This window comes from Mesoplodon bidens, assembly GCF_964165515.1.
Source record: "Mesoplodon bidens genome assembly, chromosome: 4".
NCBI lineage: Eukaryota > Metazoa > Chordata > Mammalia > Artiodactyla > Ziphiidae > Mesoplodon > Mesoplodon bidens.
Genome location: NC_138160.1, coordinates 140405501 through 140430593, shown reverse-complemented (window position 1 = coordinate 140430593; position 25093 = coordinate 140405501). Strand labels below are relative to the sequence as shown.

General features: G+C 52.4%; 2 protein-coding genes across 10 annotated transcripts in view; both read left to right on the top strand.

The window, feature by feature from the left end:
- Positions 1–99: 99 nt before the first annotated feature.
- On the top strand, positions 100–15861 carry FKBP8 (FKBP prolyl isomerase 8). Of its 9 annotated transcripts, none has more exons than XM_081233447.1 (9): positions 100–119; positions 7972–8267; positions 10602–10771; positions 10929–11017; positions 11310–11530; positions 12106–12278; positions 14185–14262; positions 14763–14894; positions 15321–15861. In XM_081233447.1, the coding sequence occupies exons 2-9, from the start codon at positions 7973–7975 to the stop codon at positions 15405–15407; spliced, it is 1245 nt and encodes a 414-aa protein (XP_081089573.1). In that variant the 5' UTR covers positions 100–119; position 7972; the 3' UTR covers positions 15408–15861. The 9 variants fall into 9 exon arrangements, with proteins under 9 accessions (XP_081089573.1, XP_081089576.1, XP_081089575.1 ...); XM_081233450.1 differs by lacking the exon at positions 100–119 and adding an exon at positions 6473–6568 and having other exon boundaries at positions 7948–8267; positions 10602–10717; positions 11313–11530; XM_081233449.1 differs by lacking the exon at positions 100–119 and adding an exon at positions 6473–6568 and having other exon boundaries at positions 7948–8267; positions 10602–10717.
- Positions 15862–23618: 7757 nt separating this feature from the next.
- The window catches only part of ELL (elongation factor for RNA polymerase II), an 80553-nt gene continuing 79078 nt past the window's right edge, over positions 23619–25093 (top strand). Inside the window, exon 1 of the mRNA XM_081231655.1 lies at positions 23619–23784. Within this exon, the coding sequence (XP_081087781.1) occupies positions 23650–23784 (135 nt within the window). The 5' untranslated portion in view covers positions 23619–23649. The remainder of the gene's footprint in view (positions 23785–25093) is intronic.

Here is a 25093-nt window from a genome sequence, read left to right as displayed (position 1 = left end):
AATAGCCAATCAAGCAGTCCCTCTCGCGCCTGCGTAGTTTCCAAAGCCCGAGCTCCAAGGCAGCCCGGAAGGGGGGAGGGGAATGGGGAGGGATGATGAGACAACCACTTTTATAGATGGTAAGACTGAGGTCCGAGAGCGGCAGGCATTCCCACAGGGTCATATAATCCTCGAGTGGCCTGTGGTGGATCCAGACCCAAATGTTCTGCTTTCCAGGCTGGGAATCAGACTCACTCGGGTTTAAAAACCCCTGCTCCGTTTTTGGTAACCTTTTTCTGGGCCAGGATCCTGCATTGCATTTAGTCATGTCTCCTTGGTCTCTTCCACTCTGTGACAATTCCTGTCTTCCTTAATCTTTCATGACCTTAAGACTTTTGAAGAGTACTGGTTTTGTAGAATACCTAACATTATGGGTTTGTTCAATATTTCCTCATGATTAGACTGAAGTTGAGCAGTTTGGGAAAGAATCCCACAGAAGTGATGTTGTTTCCTTCTCAATGCATCATATCAGGAGGCACTGGGATGTTGATATGTCTCATTGTTGGTGACTTAACTTTGATTACTTGCTTAAGGCAGTGTCTACCAGCTTCTCAACTGTCAAGTTACTATTTTCCTTTGCAATTAATAAGTATCCTATGGGGGGATACTTAAGAGACCATGTAAATACCCTTGGTGTTTTGGTCTTGGTTTTTTTTTGTTGTTGTTGTTTACATATTTTTCACCCTTTAGTTTTAGCATCCATTCATGGCTCTTGGCAGCAATAATGATTACTTACTATGTGTTTGCATAATGGTGATTTGTAATTTAATTATTAATTGGAATTCTGTTGTAAACAAGAGCTGTCCATTCTTCCCAATTATGTATTCAAGTATTTATATCACTATGGAGTCATGAGTATTTATTTTATTCTGTGGCTTATAATTAATTTCTATATTATTTATTTTACTGCCCCTTTAATTTAGCTCCTATGTCCTTTTAATATGTCTCCATGTTTCTGTGAGTACGTCCTTACTTTTGGCACCACAAGATGTTCTGTGCTTGCTTTGGAATATCCCTGGAATCAGCCATTTCTCCAAGGAGCCTGGTTCTGCTTCTTGGAGAATGGTATTTAGAGACCAAGATCTGGGTGCTGGGTGTGCTCACTGCTACCCAGGTATTATTGCTTAGAGACCCTCTCAGCAGTCAGAGCTACGAAATACAAGTATGTCTACTAACCCATGCATATACACATCTATTTTTAGTTCTATATCTGTTCCCTTGTGTCTCTACTGAAAACCATGAGTTCATACTGAGATGAGGATGCATTAAGTGAGATAACCCAAGTTAAATGCATGAACAAAATGGGGCAAATAGTAATTGCTTGAGAAGTGTTAGCAGTTATCATTAGTTTCTGAGGTCTTATGACATGTATGTTATATATTATATGTCTGATTTTTCTGTGTCTCAGTTTGTTAACTGTGAGTCTGGGTGAACCTAGCATCTGCCTCTTAAGGTTGCTAAGAGCTTGAGAGATACACACATACCCTTGGGCACATGGAAGACTGAGTTCTAATTCCAGCTGTCACATCCTAGCTGGGTGGCCTTGAGCAAATGGCTTAACCTTAAGAAATCATGCAGGTTAATTCCTTACAAGAGGGGTCCCAACCCCAGGCCGTGGACCAGTACTTGTTCTCGGCCTATTAGGAACCGGGCTGCACAGCAGGAGGTGAGCGGCGGGCGACCAAGCAGAGCTTCATCTGCTGCTGCCCATCACTCCCCATCTCTCGCATTAGCACCTGAACCATTGCTGGCACTACGGCCTGAACCATTGCCCCACCCCACCCGCATCCGTGGAAAAATTGTCTTCCACGAAACCAGTCCCTGGTGCCAAAAGCGTTGGGGACCGCTGCCTTACAACAGAGTTTGGCCCATTGTAAGCCCTTGGTAAATTGAGGGTAAACTCTATTATTACTCTCACGCTCTCCTGCATTCATTCATTGAAAAGTTAATGATGATCAGGAATCTTATACATTCTTATAGTTCAACCAACAGTTTTAAAAATTGTTCAATAAACCCTCTAGTCACCCCTTCTGGGTTTGGCCCATATTCTGAGAATCCAGAAAATACTCAGTCCCTGCCTAACCTTGGAGGATGAAGGAGAGCCTGACAGACAATCCCAGCCCTGAAGGGAACAATGTGGGTTAGAGGGAGGAGAGACTCAAGGTTGGAGGAACCTGCAGAGTGGGGTTATAAGGACTTCTGAAGGCCAGGAAGCAGGTACATCTGGATGGAGTTTTGAAGTAGGATTAGGAGTTTTGCAGGTGCTGACAATCACTCAGGACTGAGGGGATCACAGGAGCAAAGACAGGATGGTGGAAAAGCACATAGTGTGGATTTGATCTTTTAAGAATTGTGGAGCTCCATGAGCCAGACAGCAGCCAGTGCTGAGAAGAGCCTGGGTGGCGGCTGCTGGGAAAAGTAGAAGTGTGGCTCTGTCTGCATGGCTTTGCCAAGCTGTAGCAGAAGAGGCCCAGACTGGAGAAACCAAGCTTTTCAAGGGGTCTCTTGGGCTCTGTTGGAGGCCAGGGAACATTTACGAGGTTCCTGGAAGGGGTGGGGGCTGCACATTGAAGCCAAAAGGGACTTGGCTGGTCCCAAATATTTTCCTTTTTTATTTTGTTTAAATTTTATTTATTTATTTTCTTGGCTGTGTTGGGTCTTTGCTGCTGCGTGCGGGCTTTCTCTAGTTGTGGCGAGCAGGGGCTACTCTTCGTTGCAGGGCACGGGCTTCTGATTGCGGTGGTTTCTCTTGTTGCAGGGCACGGGCTCTAGGCGTGCGGGCTTCAGTAGTTGTGGCATATGGGCTCAGTAGTTGTGGCTCGCGAGCTGTAGAGTGCAGGCTTAGTAGTTGTGGTGCACGGGCTTAGTTGCTCCGTGGCATATGGGATCTTCCCAGACCAGGGCTCGAACCCGTGTTCCCTGCAGTGGCAGGCGGATTCTTTTTTTTTTTAATTTTATTTACTGATTGATTGATTTTTGGCTGCATTGGGTCTTCATTGCTGTATGTGGGCTTTCTCTAGTTGCAGCGAGCGGGGGCTACTCTTCGTTGTGGTGCATTGGCTTCTGACTGCTGTGGCTTCTCTTGTTGCGGAACATGGGCTCTAGGCGCACAGGCTTCAGTAGTTGCAGCACGCGGGGTCAGTAGTTGTGGCTCACGGGCTCTAGAGCGTAGGCTCAGTATTTGTGGCACACGGGCTTAGTTGCTCCGCGGCAGGTGTGATCTTCCCGGACCAGGGATCGAACCTGTGTTCCCTGCATTGGCAGGTGGATTCTTTTTCTTTTTTTAATGAGAATAAATTTGTTTTATAGAAAAAGAACATGTAAAATACACAAGAACAGTTTAAGAATAATTACAAGTGAATACTTATGTATTCAGCACCCCAGTTAAGAACAGAACATTCCAAGTACTTTAGAATTCCTCTCTGCATTTTCTTTTTTTTATTATTATTAGTTTCTGCTTTATAACAAAGTGAATCAGTCATACATATACATCTGTTCCCACATCCCTTCCCTCTTGCATCTCCCTCCCTCCCATCCTCCCTATCCCACCCCTCCAGGCGGTCACAAAGCACCGAGCTGATCTCCCTGTGCTATGCGGCTGCTTCCCACTATCTATCTACCTTACGTTTGGTAGTGTATATATGTCCATGCCTCTCTCTCGCTTTGTCACAGCTTACCCTTCCCCCTCCCCATATCCTCAAGTCCATTCTCAAGTAGGTCTGTGTCTTTATTTCTGCTTTACCCCTAGGTTCTTCATGACATTTTTTTTCTTAAATTCCATATATATGTGTTAGCATACGGTATTTGTCTTTCTCTTTCTGACTTACTTCACTCTGTATGACAGACTCTAGGTCTATCCACCTCATTACAAATAGCTCAGTTTCGTTTCTTTTTATGGCTGAGTAATATTCCATTGTATATATGTGCCACATCTTCTTTATCCATTCATCCAATGATGGACACTTAGGTTGTTTCCATCTCCGGGCTATTGTGAATAGAGCTGCTATGAACATTTTGGTACATGTCTCTTTTTGAATGTTGGCTTTCTCAGGGTATATGCCTAGTGGTGGGATTGCTGGGTCATATGGTAGTTCTATTTGTAGTTTTTTAAGGAACCTCCATACTGTTCTCCATAGTGGCTGTACCAATTCACACCCTCTCCAGCATTTATTGTTTCTAGATTTTTTGATGATGGCCATTCTGACTGGTGTGAGATGATATCTCATTGTAGTTTTGATTTGCATTTCTCTAATGATTAATGATGTTGAGCATTCTTTCATGTGTTTGTTGGCAGTCTGTATATCTTCTTTGGAGAAATGTCTATTTAAGTCTTCTGCCCATTTTTGGATTGGGTTGTTTGTTTTTTTAATATTGAGCTGCATGAGCTGCTTATAAAATTTGGAGATTAATCCTTTGTCAGTTGCTTCATTTGCAAATATTTTCTCCCATTCTGAGTGTTGTCTTTTGGTCTTGTTTATGGTTTCCTTTGCTGTGCAAAAGCTTTGAAGTGTCATTAGGTCCCATTTGTTTATCTTTGTTTTTACTTCCATTTCTCTAGGAGGTGGGTCCAAAAGGATCTTGCTGTGATTTATGTCATAGAGTGTTCTGCCTATGTTTTCCTCTAAGAGTTTGATAGTTTCTGGCCTTACATTTAGGTCTTTAATCCATTTTGAGCTTATTTTTGTGTATGGTGTTAGGGAATGATCTAATCTCATACTTTTACATGTCCCTGTCCAGTTTTCCCAGCACCACTTATTGAAGAGGCTGTCCTTTCTCCACTGTACATTCCTGCCTCCTTTATCAAAGATAAGTTGACCATATGTGCGTGAGTTTATCTCTGGGCTTTCTGTCCTGTTCCATTGATCTATCTTTCTGTTTTTGTGCCAGTACCACACTGTCTTGATTACTGTAGCTTTGTAGTATAGTCTGAAGTCAGGGAGCCTGATTCCTCCAGCTCCGTTTTTCGTTCTCAAGATTGCTTTGGCTATTCGGGGTCTTTTGTTTTTCCAAACAAATTTTGAAATTTTTTGTTCTAGTTCTGTGAAAAATGGCAGGTGGATTCTTAACCACTGCACCACCAGGAAAGTCCCCCCACCACCTCTTCTGACTGGCCACCCTTCCTTCCTCCTCGCCTTCCTTCCTTCCTTCCACAATGATTTTCCTGAATACCTCCTTCTGTTTTGTGCCATGCAGTATGTAGGCCTCAGGACTAAAACAATAAGAAACAATGTACCCTTCTCAGATTTTGGGGGTCTTCCAGTCTACTGGGTGAAGCAAAAGTCAACTGATGGCACAGACACAAGTGAATCAGTTATGAAGTGGAGGTTGATTTTACCAAGACTGCAGCCAATCAGGACACCTGGCCTTGCCATGGGGAGGTCAGGGATGGCTTCCAGTAGGAGGTGACCTCAGAGCACCTATCTGACAAGTTACCGCCAAAAGCCAGTTACCTTCTCCAGTGTTAGCTACCTCCAAAAGCCAGTGTCCTGCTCATTTATTCATTAATTCATTCAATTATTCATTCATCTATTGAACTCCCATAGGCCCTTAAGCATCATTCAAGGAGGTGGTGAGGACAAAACAGAGAAAATTCTTTCCAGGCTGGAGCAAAGTGGGGGCAAGGGGGGGAAGCAAAAGAATGAACAAGATCATTCTGGAAGGGGGTAACTGCTGGGAAGAAAATAAAATATAGTGAAGAGGAGTAAGTGCCCCCTCTTTCAAAACAAGAGCCATAAAAACCCTTCTAATCAATGCTGCCACCTTCTCCTGGGGCCGTGGGCACCTTATCATACTCTAGCAGAAGGTGCAGGGAGGAGGGACTCCTCCCAGTGGCCCTGCTCACTCAGCAGTTAACCTAGCCATTATTGAGTTCCTCCTGTATGCACCAGGCCACCCTCCCGGGATTAGACAGACCAGGTGCGGGGGCGGTGTAGAGGGGGGCGGAGGTTCTGTGTGCTCTTGGGCACGTCGCTCCCCCTCGGGGCTTCGGGTCTACAGAAGTAACTAACGGTTCAGAGTGGGTTATCCAGCAGTCTGGCTGCCCTGACCTGCAAGCCTGAGCTCCTTAAGGAAATACCATTTAGTGTTGTCCTCCCAACAGCCCCCAAGGTGAGAGTGCGCGCATAGAGGTGTTTATCGCCATTTCACAGATGAGCAGAATGAAGCTCAGACAGGGGTTGTAAGTCTGGCCAAGCTGCGCGGCGCTGACCCGAGAACTGACTCGGATCTACAGCCCCCCGCCCCCGCCTCCACCTCCACCTCCGCCTCCGCCCCCGCCTCCGTTCGGGGTTGGCGCGACGGCCTCTGCCCCTTTAAGAACGCCCCACGGATACAAGCAGGAAGGGGGCGGTGCCTGTGCCTGAGACGGATGTGCTCGCGCACCAATGGACGCTGCAGTCTCTGAGGCGGCGTCCAATGGGCGCGGCGAGGGCGGTGCTGGGCCCCAGAGCCTGGTTCCCGAGGCGCGGCGGCCGCGGCTGGGGGCGGGGAGGGGGGCGCAGGACCCCAGGCCGGGGTCCCGGAGCCGGAGGCACGTGTCCCGGGGCGCTGGCGGGGTAGCGCCGGCCCGGAGCGCTGCCCGGACCTGGGCTAGCCGGGGACCGGCGCGGCGGGGGCTGCGGCTGCTAGGCGGAGTGAAGGGCCGCGGGGGAAGCGAGCCGGGGGGCGCGGAGGGTCTGAGTGCCGGAGAGGGCGCGGCCTGGTGAGGGCAGCTGGGGGTGGGGGCCACGGAAGGTCAAGGGCAGCGGGTGGAGGCGCTGCCGGCAGAGACGTGCAGGGCCGGGGGCGCCCGAGGGTTGCAGGGGGTCGGGAGCCCCAGACTGGTGGCGTCAAACAGGCGTAGGGCGCTGGGAACTTGGGTGGGAGGTCGACGGTAGGCCAGGCCGGTGCAGGGGGCGTCTGGAGAGCGTGAGGTATTATGGGATGGGGGAGGCGTCTGGGGATATCAAGGTGTTTGGGGGCGACAGGCCAGCTGTGGGGGAAGCTGGCCCGGGCTGGGGTCGGTGCTTGGGGTGGGGGGAGGGCTATTTATGCGAGCGCAGGAGATGGTGAGGGTGGGGGCTGGGAGGGTCTCAGAAAATGGGACCCTAGCCCGGAAGGAGCAGGCAGGTGAAGGTTAGGGAGGGGATGCTGTGGGTTAGAATGACGGCTCTACCACCGCCAGAGCTTGGGGCCTGGGGGAGGCGGACAGTTCTTGATGGTCCAAGGAAGAAGCCGTGGGGGTCTCGACCACTCCTCCTCAAAGGAGGCTACTTTGAGAAGGTGGTAAGAAGGCCTGAGGAGAGGAGAAAAGGCTCCCAAGGAATGACTTGGGTCACGGTTCCTGGTGTTGGGGGCGGTGGTATTAGGTTCAGTGTATGGAAGGAAAGCCTTGGGGTTTCTGGGTGGCTCCCCTTAGGAGAAGGGACAACTGGAGGTGGGGAGCCCTGGTAAAGATTCAGTTATTTTTCCCTTGGGTCTAAAAAAAGTCTCCCCAAGATCTCAGGGGTTGTCCCCCTGAAAAAAAATCCCAGCACCAGCTCTGGACATTTAAGCAGATAAAGCCCTAGGTTCAAATCCTGCCTCCTGTGGTTGGCTTGCTCTGTGACCTTGGGCAAATGGCTTTGCCACTCTGGGCCTCAATTTCCTTTTCTGCAGGGGGATGTTCCCTACTTCCCCGGGGTGTTTATAAAGATTAAATAATAATTAATAATAGCTAACACTGTTTGAACCTGATGCCAGGGCTTGATGAGTGGGTTGTTAAGTCCTTTGGACAAACCAGGGTTGTTACTCTACCCACCCTGTAGATGAGGAAACTAAGGCCTGGAGCCCCTGAGTCACACAGCAAGTGATTGGCGGTGTGGAGAATGGAGGCAGAGGAGATTTGAGGGGCTTGGTGGGATTCTTACCCCCATCCATTCTCCCCACCAGGGCCAATTCCCATCCCCCCAGCAGCATGGCATCCTGTGCTGAGCCCTCTGCTGCGGACCCTGAGCCCACTGCCCCGCCACCTGCTGGGGTCCCACCACTTGAGGACTTCGAAGTGCTGGACGGGGTGGAAGACGCAGAGGGCGAGGAGGAGGAGGAGGAGGAGGAGGAGGATCTGAGTGAGCTGCCGCCACTTGAGGATGTAGGGCAGCCCTCACAGGAGGAGGCCGAACAGCCCGGGGCCCTGGCCCGAGAGTTCCTGGCTGCCATGGAGCCGGAGCCGGAGCCCGCCCCGGCCCTGGACGAGTGGCTGGACATCCTGGGTAAGGAGCAGGGGTGGCTCGGGTTGACCGACAGCGCCTGGACAGCTCAGGTTCAGGAGTGACCTTGGCCTAGGCCCTCTCCTCCCCTGAGCCTCATTTCCCCATCTCTGTTGTGAAGGAGGTTGGAAGTAAAACATGTGGTAACCACGTTGATCGCCAGCCACAGGCAGTTGTTTGAGACACTTCATGTTTATGCCCTTTTCTTGCCTCCCCACCCTATGACTTGCTTTCGCAGAGCTGCTGACAGGGCTCAGAGAGGCTGAATCACTTGCCCAGAGCCACACAGCCAGCACAGCAGGCGCTGGCAGCTCCCAACCCCCACTTTTCTTGGCATTTGTCTGGCAAGTGCCTGTCCCCAGAACAATGTGTCCTGAGGTCAAATAGATCTGTGGAACATCCCATTTTGTTCATCCCTGTGTCTGGTTCATAGTATTCATTAGTGTGCTAATTGTTCAGAAGAGTCCTGCAAGAAAGAAACTAGGAGAACCCACACATGTGCCACCCCCATGTACCCCATCACAACAACTCTAGAAGATAAACACAGCGCTACTAGTTCTGATATCTAATACACTAAATAATGCTAGTGGCCACACAAATAATAGTAAAACATTATTACTGCCATCATTAGTGCTAATGATACAGTAGTATCAAATAATACTGGCACTGGTAAAATCGGATTGGTACTGATTTCACCTCCACTACAGATATAAACCTTACTGCGCCTAAAAATAACACCAGGTGATATTTACTGAGCACTGGTTCTGTGCCAGGCCTGTGCATCATCTTATTGTATCCTCACAACAACCCCACGATGTAATTCCTGCCATATCCCCGTTTTACAGATAGGGAAACAGGCTCAGAGAGGTGAAGGCACTTGTCCAGGGTTGCACAGCCTCCTTGGCTGTATTAAAGTTTGGGAAGCTCTTCTCTAATGATATTAAGAGCTGCACTGCTCCCTGCCTGAGCATGAGGATGGCTCTGTTTGTTTATATTCAAGGCAGCTGCTTTCTGAAGTCAGAATTCAGGCTTCTAGACAAGGAAACTGAGGCCTTGAGAGGGGATGTGATTCTACATCCCTTGGTTTACCTGGGTGAGAGGCAGTGCCTGGTTGAGGTCCTACCAGCATATCCACTATTAGTGCCCAGAAACCTCAAGACACAGGGGTCTCTTGACATCCTCTAGATCACTGGTTCTCAAACTGGATGCGGGGACATGTATAAGTTGGGGAGCACTGCAGAAATTTGGAACACTCTAGAATATTCCATAGTATGAATAGATCTCTCTGCCCCTAACCTTTAGACTAGGGTCTACTCAGATTCATGGTAGTATTTTCCAGACCAGTGGAATATTACGGAATACAGGTACTTGTTGGAACATGGGTGACTGCAGATGATGTCAGTCTGACGTGCCCCATAGGTGTAAGCCCTCTGTTGCCCCAGCAGTTGTCATGGCATGACAGTGGGTGTCATCATTGTGGGGGCTCCTTAAGTGGATTCATGAGAGCATGGGACCTCATGCCTGGTACTCAGTAGGTGTTGACTGTGGCCATTTGGCCATTCCTAAGATCGTTTGGGGTATGGAGGGGTCTCTTCCGCAGCTGGAGGGGGGCGTTGGGGGCTACCTTTGCTTATAGGTCCTTCTGTGATGTGGTGCTTTGGTCGGGACACAGTCCTGGCATCACAGGTACTCTGCTAACCAAGCAAACTACTCACTAGGTGTCACCAGGATACCCCCTGACCACCCCATTTCATGGCTGGGTAAATTGAGGTCCACATGTCACAGGGCTGAGATTGGAACCGGAGGAGGGAGGAGAGGGTACCTCCAGAGTCTCATTACTGGGTATCCCTGCTGCCCTGATTGTGGTAGGCAGGATGGCTTTTCTCAGCCCTTTGCCCTCACTGAGCCTTGACTTTCTTTTTTTTTTTTCTTCTTTTGGCCACACCGCGTGGCTTGCGGGATCTCAGTTACCTGACCATGGATTGAACCCGGGTCACAGTAGTGAAAGCCCAGAATGCTAACCATTAGGCCACCGGGGAACTACCTTGGTTTTCTTAAGATAACAGACCAGCCAGCGTTCACTGAGCCCATCCTTGGAGCCAGTATCGTCAGTCCCCAAATCAATCCTTTCATGCCCAGCGTCCAAGCTGGGGACACCGAGGACCAGAGGCATGGGGTCACCTGCCCAGTAAGTGGCAGAGTGGCCACTGAAAACTCATCTTGTGCCCTGGTGCTGTGCCACCCCCAGGATAGGCAGAGCTGGGGAGGGGGAAGTGCCCAGGGGGCAGCCCATCTGAGCTGCTCAGTGACAGGCTGCTTGTCCCTGCTCCATGGCAGGGAATGGGCTGTTGAGGAAGAAGATGCTGGTTCCAGGCCCACCAGGCTCAAGCCGCCCGGCCAAGGGCCAGGTGGTCACCGTGCAGCTGCAGACTTCGCTGGAGAATGGCACACGGGTACAGGAGGAGCCGGAGCTGGTGTTCACCCTGGGTGACTGTGATGTCATCCAGGTGGGAATGGTGCAGGGCCTGGGCAGTTCTGGGTGGGGAGGGGCTGGGGTGAGATGCAGGGGAGGTGGTGGTGGTGGTGGTGGTGGCCGGGTGGGTGGGCACTGCTGTGCTGCACCTGGACCCACTCAACTCATGCCGCTCCCCTCCCCGACCCCAGGCCCTGGATCTCAGCGTCCCGCTCATGGACGTGGGAGAGACGGCTATGGTCACTGCTGATTCCAAGTACTGCTACGGCCCCCAGGGCAGGTGAGTACCTGCTGCCTGCAGGGGTCCCTGTGGGGGTGAGGAAGTGGGTGGGATGGGTTGCTCCCGCATCTCACCCCATCTAGGTGTACGGTTTATAGAAAAGGAAACAGGCTCCGGGAGGGGAACTCCCGCACCAAGTCACGGAGCTCGAGTAGCAAGAGTTAACTTCCCTTGTGTTTTACTGAGGAGGGGGTGACAGCCCTTTCCCGCCTGCGCCCACTGAACCTAGCGTGTCTGGGGTTCAGTCATGGTGGCCGCTGGGTCTGAGTGCTGTCCCCACCCCATCCCCCAGCAGGAGCCCATACATCCCCCCACACGCGGCCCTGTGCCTGGAGGTGACCCTGAAGACTGCCGTGGATGGGCCTGACCTGGAGATGCTCACGGGGCAGGAACGCGTGGCCCTGGCCAACCGGAAGCGGGAGTGTGGCAATGCTCACTACCAGCGGGCCGACTTCGTGCTGGCCGCCAACTCCTACGACCTCGCCATCAAGGCCATCACTTCTAGTGCCAAAGGTGACTGCCAGGTCGAATCCCAGCACCTCCCCTGCAAAGCCATCCCCACTAGTGCTAGAAACTTCAAGCCACAGAGGGCCCCAGATTCAAAATGTTATAGAAAATTCTAGAATATGGATAGATGTTTAGCTATGCCTAGTCTTTAGATATTTCTAGACTTATATCCCAGGTCAGTGGACTGTTGCGGAGTTCAGGTAGATGTTGGAATGTGGGTGACTGCAGATACTGTCAATCCATGATCAGGCCCTCGTTCACTTAGGCTCCGTTTTGTCGACTCCTTGGGAGTGCCCTGAGGACGGCACTGGTATTGGCCCGTGTTAGAGATGGGGAAACTGAGGCCAGAGAGGCCTGAGGTCCCCCAGGGAGTAGGTGGTAGAGGCCCCAGCACTGGGATCTTGGAAACTCCCCATCTCCTGTGACTGGGACACTCAGAGACCCTTCCCCCTCCCAGTCTCCTCCAGCACCAGGTGCACGGGGGTGGGCCTTGGCCTGGGTCACATCATCCCTCTGCAGATGGTTGTGGGCGGCTGGCAGCGTGGTGACAGTGGCTGTAGTTGAGTGCTGTCCCCCCACAGTGGACATGACATTCGAGGAGGAGGAGCAGCTCCTGCAGCTGAAGGTGAAGTGTCTGAACAACCTGGCAGCCTCACAGCTGAAGCTGGACCACTATCGTGCAGCGCTGCGCTCCTGCAGCCTTGTGCTCGAGCACCAGCCCGACAACATCAAGGCACTCTTCCGCAAGGGCAAGGTGAGCTGCAGCTCACAGGCAGCAGGAGGGCAGGCTGGCTCCCTGACCTCAGAGCAGTGACGCTGGTCCCAAACCCTAGATTTGAGAAAGGCATAGGTATCAGTCAGCCAAGCTCCCTGGGGTATAAATGGGGAAACTGAGGCCCAGACAGGTGCAGGGGTGTGGCCTGGGTCATAGCAATTCATTGACTGAGGCCAGATTTTCTTTCTTTCTTTTTTTTTTTTGTGGGCTGCACCACACGGCATGTGGGATCTTAGTTCCCCAACCAGGGATCAAACCCGTTCCCCCTGCATTGGAAGCGTGGAGTCTTAACCACTGGACCACTAGGGAAGTCCCCTGACTGAGGTCAGATTTGAACCCTGGGTCTTAGGTTCCCTCTACTCCCCGACACTGCCCTTTGGCCCATTGGTAACTGTTCCTTGCATATAACCCTTTGTGACTCCCATCTCCCTCAGAGTAAAAGCCGGGTTCTTATTTCAGCCTTTAAGGCTCTGAGCTATCTGGTCTTCCTCCTGCCATCATCTTCCAGTATACTCTTGCTTTTTTGCATCCTGCTCAGCTTCTCCACTACTTGTTGCCTGGGCCAGGTCTGCTCCTACCCCCGTGCCTTTGCACAGGCTATGTTCTCTGCTTGAGATATTCATACCCCAAATACACCCATGGGTCCTTCTCTCACCTCCTTCAAGTCTTTGCTCTGATGTCACCTCCTCAGGAAGTCCTCCCTGTAACACCTACCCTGACCCTCTGCCCTGCCTTCATGTTTCCTGTGTCACTGTCAGCATGGCCAGGTGTCATGCCTCTTGTCCATCTCCTTTACCAGAAGGTGGGGATTTTGTATGTCTCATTCACTGCTAAATCTCTAGCCCTTCAAACAGAGCCAGGCATACAGTAGGTGCTGAGTAAGTGCTGGTGGAATGTAGGAGTGAATTTGGCCTGAATGGACTTGACTTTAATTGCTTTTGTCCCCATCTCTGTTCATCTTCACTCTGTTGGGATAGGGGGTGCTTTCAGAGTTTTTTAGCAGTAAACCAAGGAAACTGAGGTGCAAGCAAATGCAGGGTCCCCTAGTGTGTTAATGAGAGGCCTGAGCAGGCCAGCCAGCATTTTTTAAGTACTTTTTGTGTGTAGAGTTCTGCATAGAAACAGAGGAGAGAAAAGATGCTGTCCCTGTTTTTCAAGGGTTTAGAATCTTCTTGTGGGGAGTGAGACTGTCTACTCATGTAGCCTTATACGTGTTTGGGTCTGCTGGTTGAAGGTGATGGAAGACCACTCAAATAGATTCAGCCAAAGGAATTAACGACTTGTGGAACTGCCAAGTCAGGGGTAACTGGCTTCAGGCACGGCTGGATCCAGGTGTTTAGAAATGTTGTGCAGATGCTGTGTCTGTCTGCCGTGTTTCTCTCTCAGGCAGGCTCCTCTCTCAGGGTGACCAAGATGCTCCCTCGTGCTCTGCCAAAAGCTCCAGGCTTCCATCCCTTGCACTTAGCAACTGGCCTCTCAGTGGTACCAGCAGAGTTCAGGCTGGATCTCATTGGCTGGCTTGAGTCACATGCCTGGCTCTGAATCATTCGATGTGGCCAGAGCTTTGGCAGCATCCATTTGGCTTCTCAAGCCAGCCGAGGTGGTGAAGGAGGAGGAGAGACCAGCACCTGGGTCTCCTGCGCAGGATGAGCCAGACACCCAGGAGAAGGAGCAGGTTAGGGGAGTGACACCAAGCCTGCTGGTCTGCTCATGTAGTCTGAGGGCTCAGGGGAGCAGTGTAGGGGTGACTGGACCCCCGGGGCACTTGCTAGAGATACATTTGGGACTAGTCAGGTGGCCAGGAGCCTGGCAGGGCTGGGTCTCTTGAAGGAGAACATGGCCCAGCGTGGGTCCAGAATGATATACTCCCCACTTCCTCCCACAGGTGTTGGCCCAGCAAGGCGAGTACAGTGAGGCCATCCCCATCTTGAGAGCAGCCCTGAAGCTGGAACCTTCCAACAAGGTGAGCAGAATGGGGGCACCCTGAGATTTGCTGTGCCGGCCTGTCTGGGAAGTTTTTCCTGTGGTCTGCCCCTTAGCCTTCTTGCTGTGGCTTTCCCTATGGTGTTTCTACCTGGGAAGTGGCAGGGGGTAGGTAGCTGAAGGGCCCCAGCCCACCTGCTGAGACCCTTATTGACCCTTGCATAGGCAGTCTGGACTCACCCCCAACAGGGGTCCCAGAGGCCAAGGGCACTAGCCAGCCTGGCCAATGCCAGTGTCTTCAGCTTTCTTCCCAGAACCTTCCTCTCTCCTGGCTGCCCTTTCTCCACTCCATCTTCTGGCTTCCTAGGAGGATGGAGATAGCAGCCCTCACTTCGCTGATGCCCAGAGAATAGCTGACAGAATTCCCATGTCCCAGTGGTTCCAGTCCTGAAGGGCCCCAGGGCCCCAGAAAGGCAGACTGCTAGCAGTGATCGTTGGCTTCTGCTGCCACCTGCTCTCACAGACACCCCCCTCTCACAGACGATCCATGCAGAGCTCTCAAAGCTGGTGAAGAAGCACGCGGCCCAGCGGAGCACTGAGACCGCCCTGTACCGGAAGATGCTAGGCAACCCCAGCCGGCTGCCTGCCAAGTGTCCTGGCAAGGGTGCCTGGGTGAGCTGGGGCCGGCGGGCACAAGGAGGCTCCCAGAGTAGGGGCAGGGGCTATGGGCAGGGTACGCCATGCAGAGGGAGTTTCTTCATTTTGCAAACGTTGATGTCTTCATGAACTCGGGTGTTGTGGACTATGCTGGGGACACAGAGAAGCCCCAGTGCTGTGTGACCAGGTCTAAAGCAGAAGATAAAACACAATCTGGAGGGCTCAAGGTGGGGCTCCTCCAGAGGGGAAGGGGAGGTGTACCAGAGGAGGGGACATTTGGCTTGAGTTTTGATGCATGAGTAGGAGTTTTCCAAGAGGCAGGCAAGGCATTGTCAGGCAGTGGTTTCCTGGGAGGCCTGTTTGGGGCCTGTTGCTAGCTGAAGTGCAAGACATCCGTCTTGACCGCTGTCTAGCCTCCTCTTCCCTCTGCTTTATCCACAGTCCATCCCATGGAAGTGGCTGTTTGGGGCAACTGCTGTCGCCCTGGGGGGCGTGGCGCTCTCTGTGGTCATCGCTGCCAGGAACTGACCGCCTAGGTGGCCGCCATCCCCTCCACTCACTGTGGACCCCACCCTGCGCTCCCTAACTCCCCCAGGCTCCCTGTCCACTGCCCTAACTGGCCTGGCCCCCTCCTCTGGGGCGGGGGCAGTGAGGTTTGGGGGTCACGTGGCCCAGCAAGCAGGAGGGACTGAGCCCTATAGGAGGAAAGTGAGGCAGGGCCCGGGTCCCACGTCCAGCCCGGAGCAAGGGGGCCCTCATTCCTCCAGACCCAATTCCCACCCCTAAGCCCACTTCCTGGGTTAGGTCCCAACAGGGACCAGCCTCAGTTTCTCCTTCCCAACAGGCCTGGGGGCAGCCCTTCCCCCACCCATTCCCTGTCCAAGCGCCAACTCCTCCTGCCCCGCCTGCTGCCCTCTGTCCAGGTACCCCCCCACCCCACCCCCCAACACACACACAGTGAAATAAAGCCTCCCACCCCGCACCCTGCTGGCTCTGGAGCCTTCTTTTACCATCGCTTGGGGCTGAGCCAGAGACAGCCTGTGCCTTGTCCAGGGTCACACAGGACCGTGGATATGGCCGAGCCAGGACTAGAGTGGGGGTTGTCTGCTCTCAGGTCACAGCAGACCGTCTTTACCAACGGGGAAACTGAGACCTGGAGTAGCGGGGCGTTATGCTCAGGGTTCCTGGTCAGGCTCTGCAGGGGTTCACAGCTAGCTATGCTCCTTACCCCACCTCTCTTGACTCTGTTGCCTCATCTGAAATTGGGGACCTTGATGGGACCTAACTGGGGACTGTGCTGAGCCCTCAATGACCACAGGGGTCTGGCTGTGCAGCAAGCGGACAGCCCCATGTCTGGGCAGCAACATAGCCAGTGTGAAGACCTTGGAGCAGCGTCTGTCCAAAGTTGATAAAGGTGGGTGGTCAGCAGAGCTGGACCCTGCAGGGCCTTGGGGGCTATGGGGAGGGGTTGGGTTTGATTCCAGGGGCTCCATCCCATCTCCTTTTCCCTACAACCCAGGGCTGTTAGAGCTTCTTCCCAAAATGTTGCCCACCGTCACAACCAGGACAGCCAGAGCCAGTGTCTGGGCCTTTATTAACCTGAGTTCCTCTCGCTGCTGCTGTCTCCGAGATAGACCACACAAGTGTTCGGCCTGCCCCCATCCCTTACAGTCCAGGAGTAGAAGCAACTGGCCACAGCCACCCAGCAGAAGGTGGCCATCAGGCCTGGAAACTAGATCTTTGCCCTGCCTGCTCCAGGCTGTTGCTGGGCCACCTGGATTACTCTCAGGGCACAAATCGGGGTGGCTTGGACCTGCTTCTCCTCTCCACCATTCAGCCCCCTTAGGTTTCTACCTCGTCCTCAGACAGGAAGGGGGCTCCATGGAAGGTGCTGGGGCGGGGACCATGGGTTGGCCAGGCTTGGGAGACCTGCATCTCAGGCAGGATACCCCCCTCTTTCCTCAGTCTCCTTGACTTCAGGCTGGGAAGCTGGCCTGAAGGTTGGCCAGCGGGACTGTGGGCCGGCTGGGGTGACTTCCTGGCCCGGGTGTGAGAGTCACCACCGCTGACATTCCTGAGCACTGATTGTGTGCTGGCAATGGCGTTAGTCCACTGTTTACCCACAGCAGCCTTGTTCTGTGCCCATTTTTCATATATTCTGGGGACAAGTCCTTTGTCGTATAGGTATATTGTGAATATAGTTCCCACTCTGTGGCTCACTTTTCATTTTCTTAATGATGTCTTTCAAAGAGCAGACATTTAAAATTTGATGCAGTCCAATTTGTCATTTTTTTTTCTTCCATTCCATGTGCTTTTTGTCACTATTTGCTGAGCCCAGCATGTAGAGATTTTCTAGGTTTTCTTTTAAACGTTCTATGGCTTTAACTTCTGCATTGAGATCTATGAGCCACTTTGAGTTAATTTTTGTATGTGGTGTGAGGTTGGGGTTGAGGTTCATTTTTTTCTTCTTTTAAAATATTAATTAATTAATTAATTTGGTTGCGCTGGGTCTTAATTGCAGCACACGGGATCTTCATTGCTGTGTGTGGGACCTTTAGTTGCAGCACACAAACTCTTAGTTGCGGCGTGTGGGATCTAGTTCTGTGACCAGGGATTGAACCTGGGCCCCCTGCATTGGGAGTGCAGAGCTGTAGCCACTGGAGCACCAGGGAAGTCCCCATTTTTTCCCATATAGCCATCAGTTGTTGCTGAAACATCTGTGGGGAAGACTTACTTTTCCTTAGTGAGTTACTGTGGCAGCTTTGTCAAAAGCAACTGACCACACGTGTGTCTTTTCTGGACTCTGCTCCATGGTGAGGGTCTCTGTGTCCCCTTGGCAGGTTCCATACTGTCCTGAAGACTAGCTTTTTAGTAATGATGGAGTCAGGCTGGGTGTGCCTTCCACCTTTGCCCCTTTCCTCCGTGGTTGCTTTGGTTGTGTCCCATTATTAGCTGAGCAGACCGAGGCCCAGAGAGGAGACAGCTCCTGCCCAGGGTCCCACTACCTGGAAGCAACAGGCAGGATTTGGCCCAGGTCAGCCTGCCTCCAGAGCACATGCTCCACCCACAAGCTGGTTCTGCATCTTACTGCAAGTTAAAGCCAGGAGATGAGAAAGGCCTTGAATGCCACGGCCAGATGTGTGACTTTAATGTGTTCACCCCCTTGGTCATTCCATCCTCAGTAGTCTGAACAGGGTTGGGGTGGGGAGCCAGGACATCCAGGACGAGGGGCATCGAAGTTGCCCTAAAGGCACAAGGAGGCCTTTGGTGGGTGGCAAACAGTGTTTGCTCCTGGCTCAGGCATAGCATGTGCAAAGGTATGCTGGCTGGATGGTGCGTGGTATGTTCAGAGGACAACTAGGATGGATTTTCCTTTCACATCAAAACGTATACCAGTGCCTTCTGTGTACCCTGTCTTGGGCGATGACTCAGCCTGAACTTGCCCTCGAGGGGCGTGACTGTCAGTGGGCTGTGAGTTGGAAGTGAACATGGTAGAATGAGCTTTGCGTGTGAGAGCTCATGTCTCCTGAGCACTTCAGTGGGATGACCTTTGCATACTTCCATGTCATGTCATCCTTAAAGGACAACTTCCTGGTGGTGACTGTTGGCTGGGGTCACCCAGTGTGGAATCATCAGTGTCTCTGAGTGCCTGTGCTCTATTTCTCCTCCTGGTGGAACTCACCTTTACTCCTCATCATGCAGATGGAGCTGGTTCCCCACCAGCCTTCAGGGGTGGATCTGCAACCCAGGCCTGACCAATCAGAGCATTCTAGCCCCCTGGCCACAGTGATTGGCTCCTGGGTGGTCACGTGACACAGTGAACTATTAAAGCCTTCTGTGGTACTTCTGCTGGAGCCATGAGGGCACCTGGAGCCCCACCTGCTTTAGAGTGGTAAAGAAATAACTCATCAGGCCTGGGTTGTCCAAACCATGAACATTTAAAGGACTGGCCCTTGACTGGCACCTGGGAGGTCACCTCTAGACTCTTGGAATGTCCTGACTGGTGTAAGTGTTTACCTGAGGTCGTGGGCCACACCAGATAGTCCATGCTAACAATATGATTTAGGGTGGGGGCTTTTGGCCACATGGTATCAGTTCAACCTCTGGATGGGCTGGAGACTGAATTTCATCACATGGGTGGTCAGCCATATCTGCATGACTGACCCCTCCTCCCCAACAAAAACCCTGGACAAGGCTCGGGTGAGCTTCCCTGGATGGCAATATTCCATGTGTGTTGTCACAGTCATTGCTGGGAAAATTCAGTGCTGTCTGCAACCAGAAGCTTGTGCCTGGTTTCTCCTGGTTTCTGCCTTACGCACCCTTTTCCTTTGCTGATCCTTATCCTTTTGCTGTGATCAACCATAGTCACGAATGTAACAGCTTTTCTGAGTTCTCCTAGTGAATTATCAAACCCGAGGGTGGTCTTGGGGATCCCTGACAACAGATGTCTTTACCCCCGTCCCGAGAAGAGCTGTGAGCGCCCCCCCCACCCATTGCACAAATGAGTCCTGAGGCCCCAAAAGGTAGACTTGCTGGCTCTGAGGTGCCCAGTTAAGGGAACACCGGAGCAGGCTGCTTGCTGGCCACCCCACCATGCAAAGGGGCCAGCTCCAAACTGAGTGTTCTCATGGATCATCACGTTCCCTTTGCTGCAAAACTGTTTGCTTCAAAATCCCAAAGGTCCATTTGCTCTGACCTAGCATCTCAAGTTTCAGGAAGTTCTGGGACAGATGTGCAGAGATGTGTCTCTAAGGGCTGTGCTGCGTTGCAGAAGTTTTAAGGCGTTTCTAAGATTTCTCATCCTGTGTCATCCCAGGTCTGGGAATGTGGTAGACCTCACTCCCATAATTGTGTTGTTATTGGGCACAGTTTACCTTAAGATAATCTGGGTGGGCCTGACCCTGCTGGTTGTAGAAGAGGAAGTCAGAGGGATTCAACATGAGGGAGGTCTCTATTGCTGAGATGGAGGGGGCCACGTGGCCAGCGCCTGAGAAGGAAGTGGGGACCTCAGTCCTACAACCACCAAAAAAAGAGTTCTGCCAACAACCTGAAGGAGTTTGAACACAGATCCTTCTCCAGTTGAGCCTCTGGATGAGGACACAGCCAAGCCAATACCTTGATTACAGCCTCATGAGACCCTGAGCAGAGAACCAGTTAAAACATACTAAACTTATGACTCACAGAAACTGTGAGATAATAAATGTTCCTTATATTAAGTCACTAAGTTTGAGATACTTTGTTACACAGCAATAGGCAGCAATAACAAACTAATACATATATTAGCGATAACCAACTAATGAATAGTGGGTGTTCATCCTAGTGTGGTTTAAAAACCCACAAACTGCAAACAACATAAATGTCTAACAGAAAGAGATTATGTACATAAACTCTTGTAAACCCATTAATAATAATAACAATTTCCATGATGATGCCATTTGCCTTTGGTCTAGGGCCAGGCTCTTGGGTAAATGCTGTTATTATCCCTATTTTATGGATGAGCAAAATGAGGAACAGAGAGGGTGAGACGCATCCAAGGCTACAAGGGGTGAGGGTCAGGCTAGGGTCACTGTTCCCATCACAGAGCTAGACCTTTTTCAATGGGCTTGCTAGGTGGAATATATGTTGAGAGGCTACCCAAGGTGATCAACTGGCTTCCAATTTCTTGGGTGACCTAGTTCTTAAAGGCTTTTGGAGAGCATGCCAATGCCTGATGATTTCCTCCATTATCGTTTCAGGGGTCCTGTTGGGAGCCACTGGGGCATTAAGTGTAAAGTGGAGAAAAATCAATACTTGTTACCAAGCACTACAGCCCATGGTTGCAGTGTTCCTAAGTCTTTTAACTTCTCTAAGTGCTCAGTTTCCTCCTCTGGCAGATGGGACCAAGCCACCGTATCCACCTCAAAAGGCAGTTGTGGGTGCCAAACACTGAGCACAGAGCCTCATGTGTTTTAAATACTCTACGTGGGGTGACTGTTACTAGTACTGTTGTCTGTTTCTCAGATGAATCCACTTACACTCAGAGGGCAAGTGCCTTTCCCAATGTCACACAGCAAGCTGGTCAGCACTTAGAGCTGGCTCCTCCCATGTTCTACTCCATTCAGCCGTCTGGCTGTCTCTCCCCTCCCCATCCTCTAACTCCAGACTGCCTGCTCCACAGCTACCCTTCTTGCCCTTCTGTGGCCCTTCTAGGGGCAGTGCAGCCCTGGCCTGCTCCAATATTTTTCTCGCCCAGCCTCCGGATACAGAGTTGGGCACAGCAGTGGGTAAATGGGTCAGCGTGTCTGAGCAAGTGCTGGCATCTTGGTGGTAGGATGGACTGATCCCAGGTGAAGGGTGGAGGATCCCAGAGCTTTGGCCCTGAGCTCAGACAGGCTGGAGTTGGAATCTCTGCAGCAGTATGTAAGACCTTCCAGATTCTCCGAGCCTCGCTCTCCTCATCTCTGAAATGGGCTGGTAGCTGTGTTGTGAGGATTAAATGAGATCATTTATTAATTCAACACATATTTCCTGAGCACCTACTCTGTGCTAGGCCCTGTGCTGGGGTTCAATGAGGAAATACAGAAAGGGACCCAGGTACCAGAGGCAGGATGAAGGGTAATCAGGAGGGCTCTGGATCAGAAAGATCCAAGTTCAAAGTTCCAAGCAGCCCATTCACTGGTAGGGTGAATATCGTCACATGCTGCCTAACCCTTTTGAGCCTCAGTTTCTCCATTTGTAAATGGAGATATTAATGACAGGTATGGGAAAAGGTTTCACAGACTCTAGCATTGCCTTTAGGGTCAGCAGTTCATGATCGGAGGTTAAGAGATGGTAGTGCCAGCCTGGCACTGGTGGGCAGAACTAATGAGACCACCTGGGTAGAGACGTACACCTTCACCTTCCTCTCTCGCCTCAAAATATTCATTCTATGACCACCGTAAATTAGATTCAAGTGAGAAGGAAAATGACTCAGGAACTTTTTGCAGGTCAGAAGACCCAGGAGCCCAGGAGGAGCTTTCCTGGGCAAGCCAGAGCTGGTCTTCAGCTTTAGTTTCCCCACGTGTAAAACAAGAAATTGATAAAATGGCACAGTTTCTGTGAAAAACAGTTTGGCAGTTTCTCAGAAGGTTAAACATAGAATTACCATATGACTTAGCAATTTCATTCCCAGGTATAGACCCAAGAGAAGGGAAGACATCTGTCCATACAAAACCATGTACTTGAATGTTCACAGCAGCACTATTCGTAATAGTGAAAAAGTGGAAACAACCCACACGTCCATCAATGGATGAATGGATAAACAAAATGTGGTTTATCCACACAATGGAATATTATTCAGTCATAAAAAGGGATGAAGCATTGATACAGGTAACAGCATGGACTAACCTTGAAGCCATCATGCTGAGTGAAAGAAGCCAGTCACAGAAGGTCACATATTGTATGATTCCATTAATATGAAATGTCTAGAAAAAGCAAATTCATAGATAGAGAAAGTAGCTTAGTGGTTGCTAGGGGCTGGGGAGTGGGGTGAGGAATAACCTGCTTAGTGGGTATGGGGTTTCCTTTAGGGGTGATGAAATGTTCTGGAACTAGATAGTGGTAGTGACTGCACAGCACTGTGAATGTACTAAATGCCACAGTATTGTACACTTTAAATGGGTTAATTTTATATGTGAAATGTTTTTTTTAATAGGAGAACTGGACAACCACCATCTCTCAGGGCCCGTGGGGATGTAGGATTTTATTCTATTAAAACTCTACTCTTTGGGCTTCCCTGGTGGACGTGGGTTCGTGCCCCGGTCCGGGAGGATCCCACGTGCCGCGGGGCGGCTGGGCCCGTGAGCCATGGCCGCTGGGCCTGCGCGTCCGGAGCCTGTGCTCCGCAGCGGGAGAGGCCACGGCAGGAAGAGGCCTGCGTACCGCAAAAAAAAAAAAAAAAAAGTCTACTCTTGGGACTTCCATGGTGGTCCAATGGGTAAGACTCTGCGCTCCCTGCGCTCCCAATGCAGGGGGCCCGGGTTCGATCCCTGGTGGGGGAACTAGATCCCACACGCATGCCGCAACTAAGACCCAGCGCAGCCAAAATAACTAAATAAATATAAAAAAAAAAAAGTCTAGTCTTATTGCGAGCAAAGTTTACCAGCCCCCACAATTCCCCAACAACCTTAGGGAAGCCCCACCAGCCCAACCCAGCGTCCAACGCGCGCTCGGTTTGCATAGTCACGCCCAGCCACCCACCCAGCCTGCCGCTGGTTCCGCCCCCCCCACCACGTGTTTTGCGCCGGCCTGGTCCCCTCCGCGCCCTCGTTGGGGCTCTCAACAGAAGCCAAAGGCGGAAGACTTGGAGAGACCGCATAAGTAATACATCACATCAGCGGCTGGTGGGGCGGGGCTTCGACGGGCCTGGTTGTCAGGGTCATGAATAATACACATTGAGGCGGGGCCTGAAGGTGGGCGCGTGTCGGGGCGGAGTCCGGGCACGAAAGTGGACACCTCTAGAGTCTTGAGAGGTGGGGCCATCCGCATCTTATGAATATGCAGGAAGTCGGGGTGGTGACTGTGGGCCTCACAAGGCCCGCAGGGTGGCGTGGCCAGCCGCGTCTCACGAATAACGCAGCACGTCGGCGGTGGGTGCGGCGGCGATTGTGGTTCTCGCTGGATCCGGAGGGGGCGTCGCCAGTCGCGTCTCATGAATAATGCAGCGCGTCAGCGGGCGGCGGGGTGGGGCGTGGCCGGCGCGCCTCCGGCCCTGGAGCCGGGAAGGGGGGGGCGGGGGAGCGATGGTCGCAAGATGGCGGCGCTGAAGGAGGATCGGAGCTACGGGCTGTCGTGCGGGCGAGTGAGCGACGGCAGCAAGGTGTCCGTGTTCCACGTGAAGCTCACCGACAGTGCCCTGAGGGCCTTCGAGAGCTACCGCGCCAGCCAGGTGAGCGGCATGGGGCTTGGCGCGGCCGTCGGGGACGTCGGGGCGCAGGTCGGCCTCGCGCGCCCCTCTCCGTGACGTCCTTGCCTGGGGGCTCGGGGTCCGGCGTCTGAGGTGCTGCTCGCGGATTCCTGGGCCGGTGGGGCGCGGGGTGGGCGCCTGTCCGGCTCGGAGCGCGGGGAGCCTCGGCGCGGGGAGACGACCCTGGCGGGCGGCCCAGGGCGGCCGAGGGGCCCGAACTTGCGCGCCTGGTCCGGGGGACGTTCTGTGTCGGCACCTGGAGGCGTCCGGGGCCTTTCCCGACACTTAACCGGCACCTGGGCAAGAACTCGTTTTTTTACCTGACCAGGGGAGGGGGTGGAGGCAGCGCCGTCCGAGCACGGGAGGTGGGGGTTTGGGACTTCTCAGTCTGGCTCCTTGCAGGGTGGCTGGTAGGGATGGCTGACTGCTCCCTGAGGAGCAGGTTTTCCGTCTAGGACGCTGGCAGGGTGGGTCAGTGGGGCACCGCTGTCGGGGCATCTGTGGGGTCCTGTTCCGTTTGTTTGCGGAGGTTGTGTCTACACTTGGGGGCCGTCTTTGATGCTTTCCAATGAGGCCTCTGGAGTTGGGTTCACTCTTGGTTCTTGTGAAGGGGAGTTTGGGCAGAACCTGACAGCTTGTCCCCAACTCCCTAGGTGAACCTGAGTCACTGGACACCTTTAGAAAATGGGAGTGTTTTGTGGGGGGAATTGCTGGCATGGTGCCTCTCCCAAGCTGGGAGCCTGTTGTGGGCACCTGGGGAGGCGCTCTGGCCACTGCACCTGGCTGCTGACTCTCAAACTTCTCAGGGGCCGATTTGGGCCCATCTCGGGAAGTTCGAGGCGTTTCAGTTCTGCCACCTGGCCCGGGGGGTTGGGGAGAGGCTTCTTTCTACCTTCTTTCAGGCCTGACTTTGGGGCACATCTGGGGCCGTGGTCAGAAACTGCTTCTTCCCATTTCTGTTTGTGTCATGGCGCCCTCCTCCTGTGTTGGGACAGAAGTTGCAGGTGCCCAGTGGTCAGGTCCTGAGGGGAGGTGGTTTGGGAGCCCTTTTCCTCCTTTCCTGGAAAGTGGGGGCTTCATAGTCAGTGGCTATAGGGGGAGGGGTCTGGCGTCAGGTTCAGGGAGGCCCTGCCGTGTGCGTGTGTGTGCGCGTGTCTACTGGGGATGGGGGGGCCTCGGGCGGGTGAGGAGAGAGACTAACTAGGAAGGAATGTGGCTTTCTTCCTGCCCTGGACTTGTTCGGCACCATTAGCTAAGCTGGGAATTTCTTCCTCTGTTTTGTTCCCAGTGC

Coding starts and splice junctions, on each gene's coding strand:
- FKBP8 (XM_081233447.1), top strand. CDS start 7,973: ATGGCATCCTGTGCTGAGCCCTCTGCTGCGGACCCTGAGCCCACTGCC. Junction 12,279..14,184: donor CACTCTTCCGCAAGGGCAAG/GTGAGCTGCAGC, acceptor TTCCTCCCACAG/GTGTTGGCCCAGCAAGGCGA. Junction 14,895..15,320: donor GTCCTGGCAAGGGTGCCTGG/GTGAGCTGGGGC, acceptor CTTTATCCACAG/TCCATCCCATGGAAGTGGCT.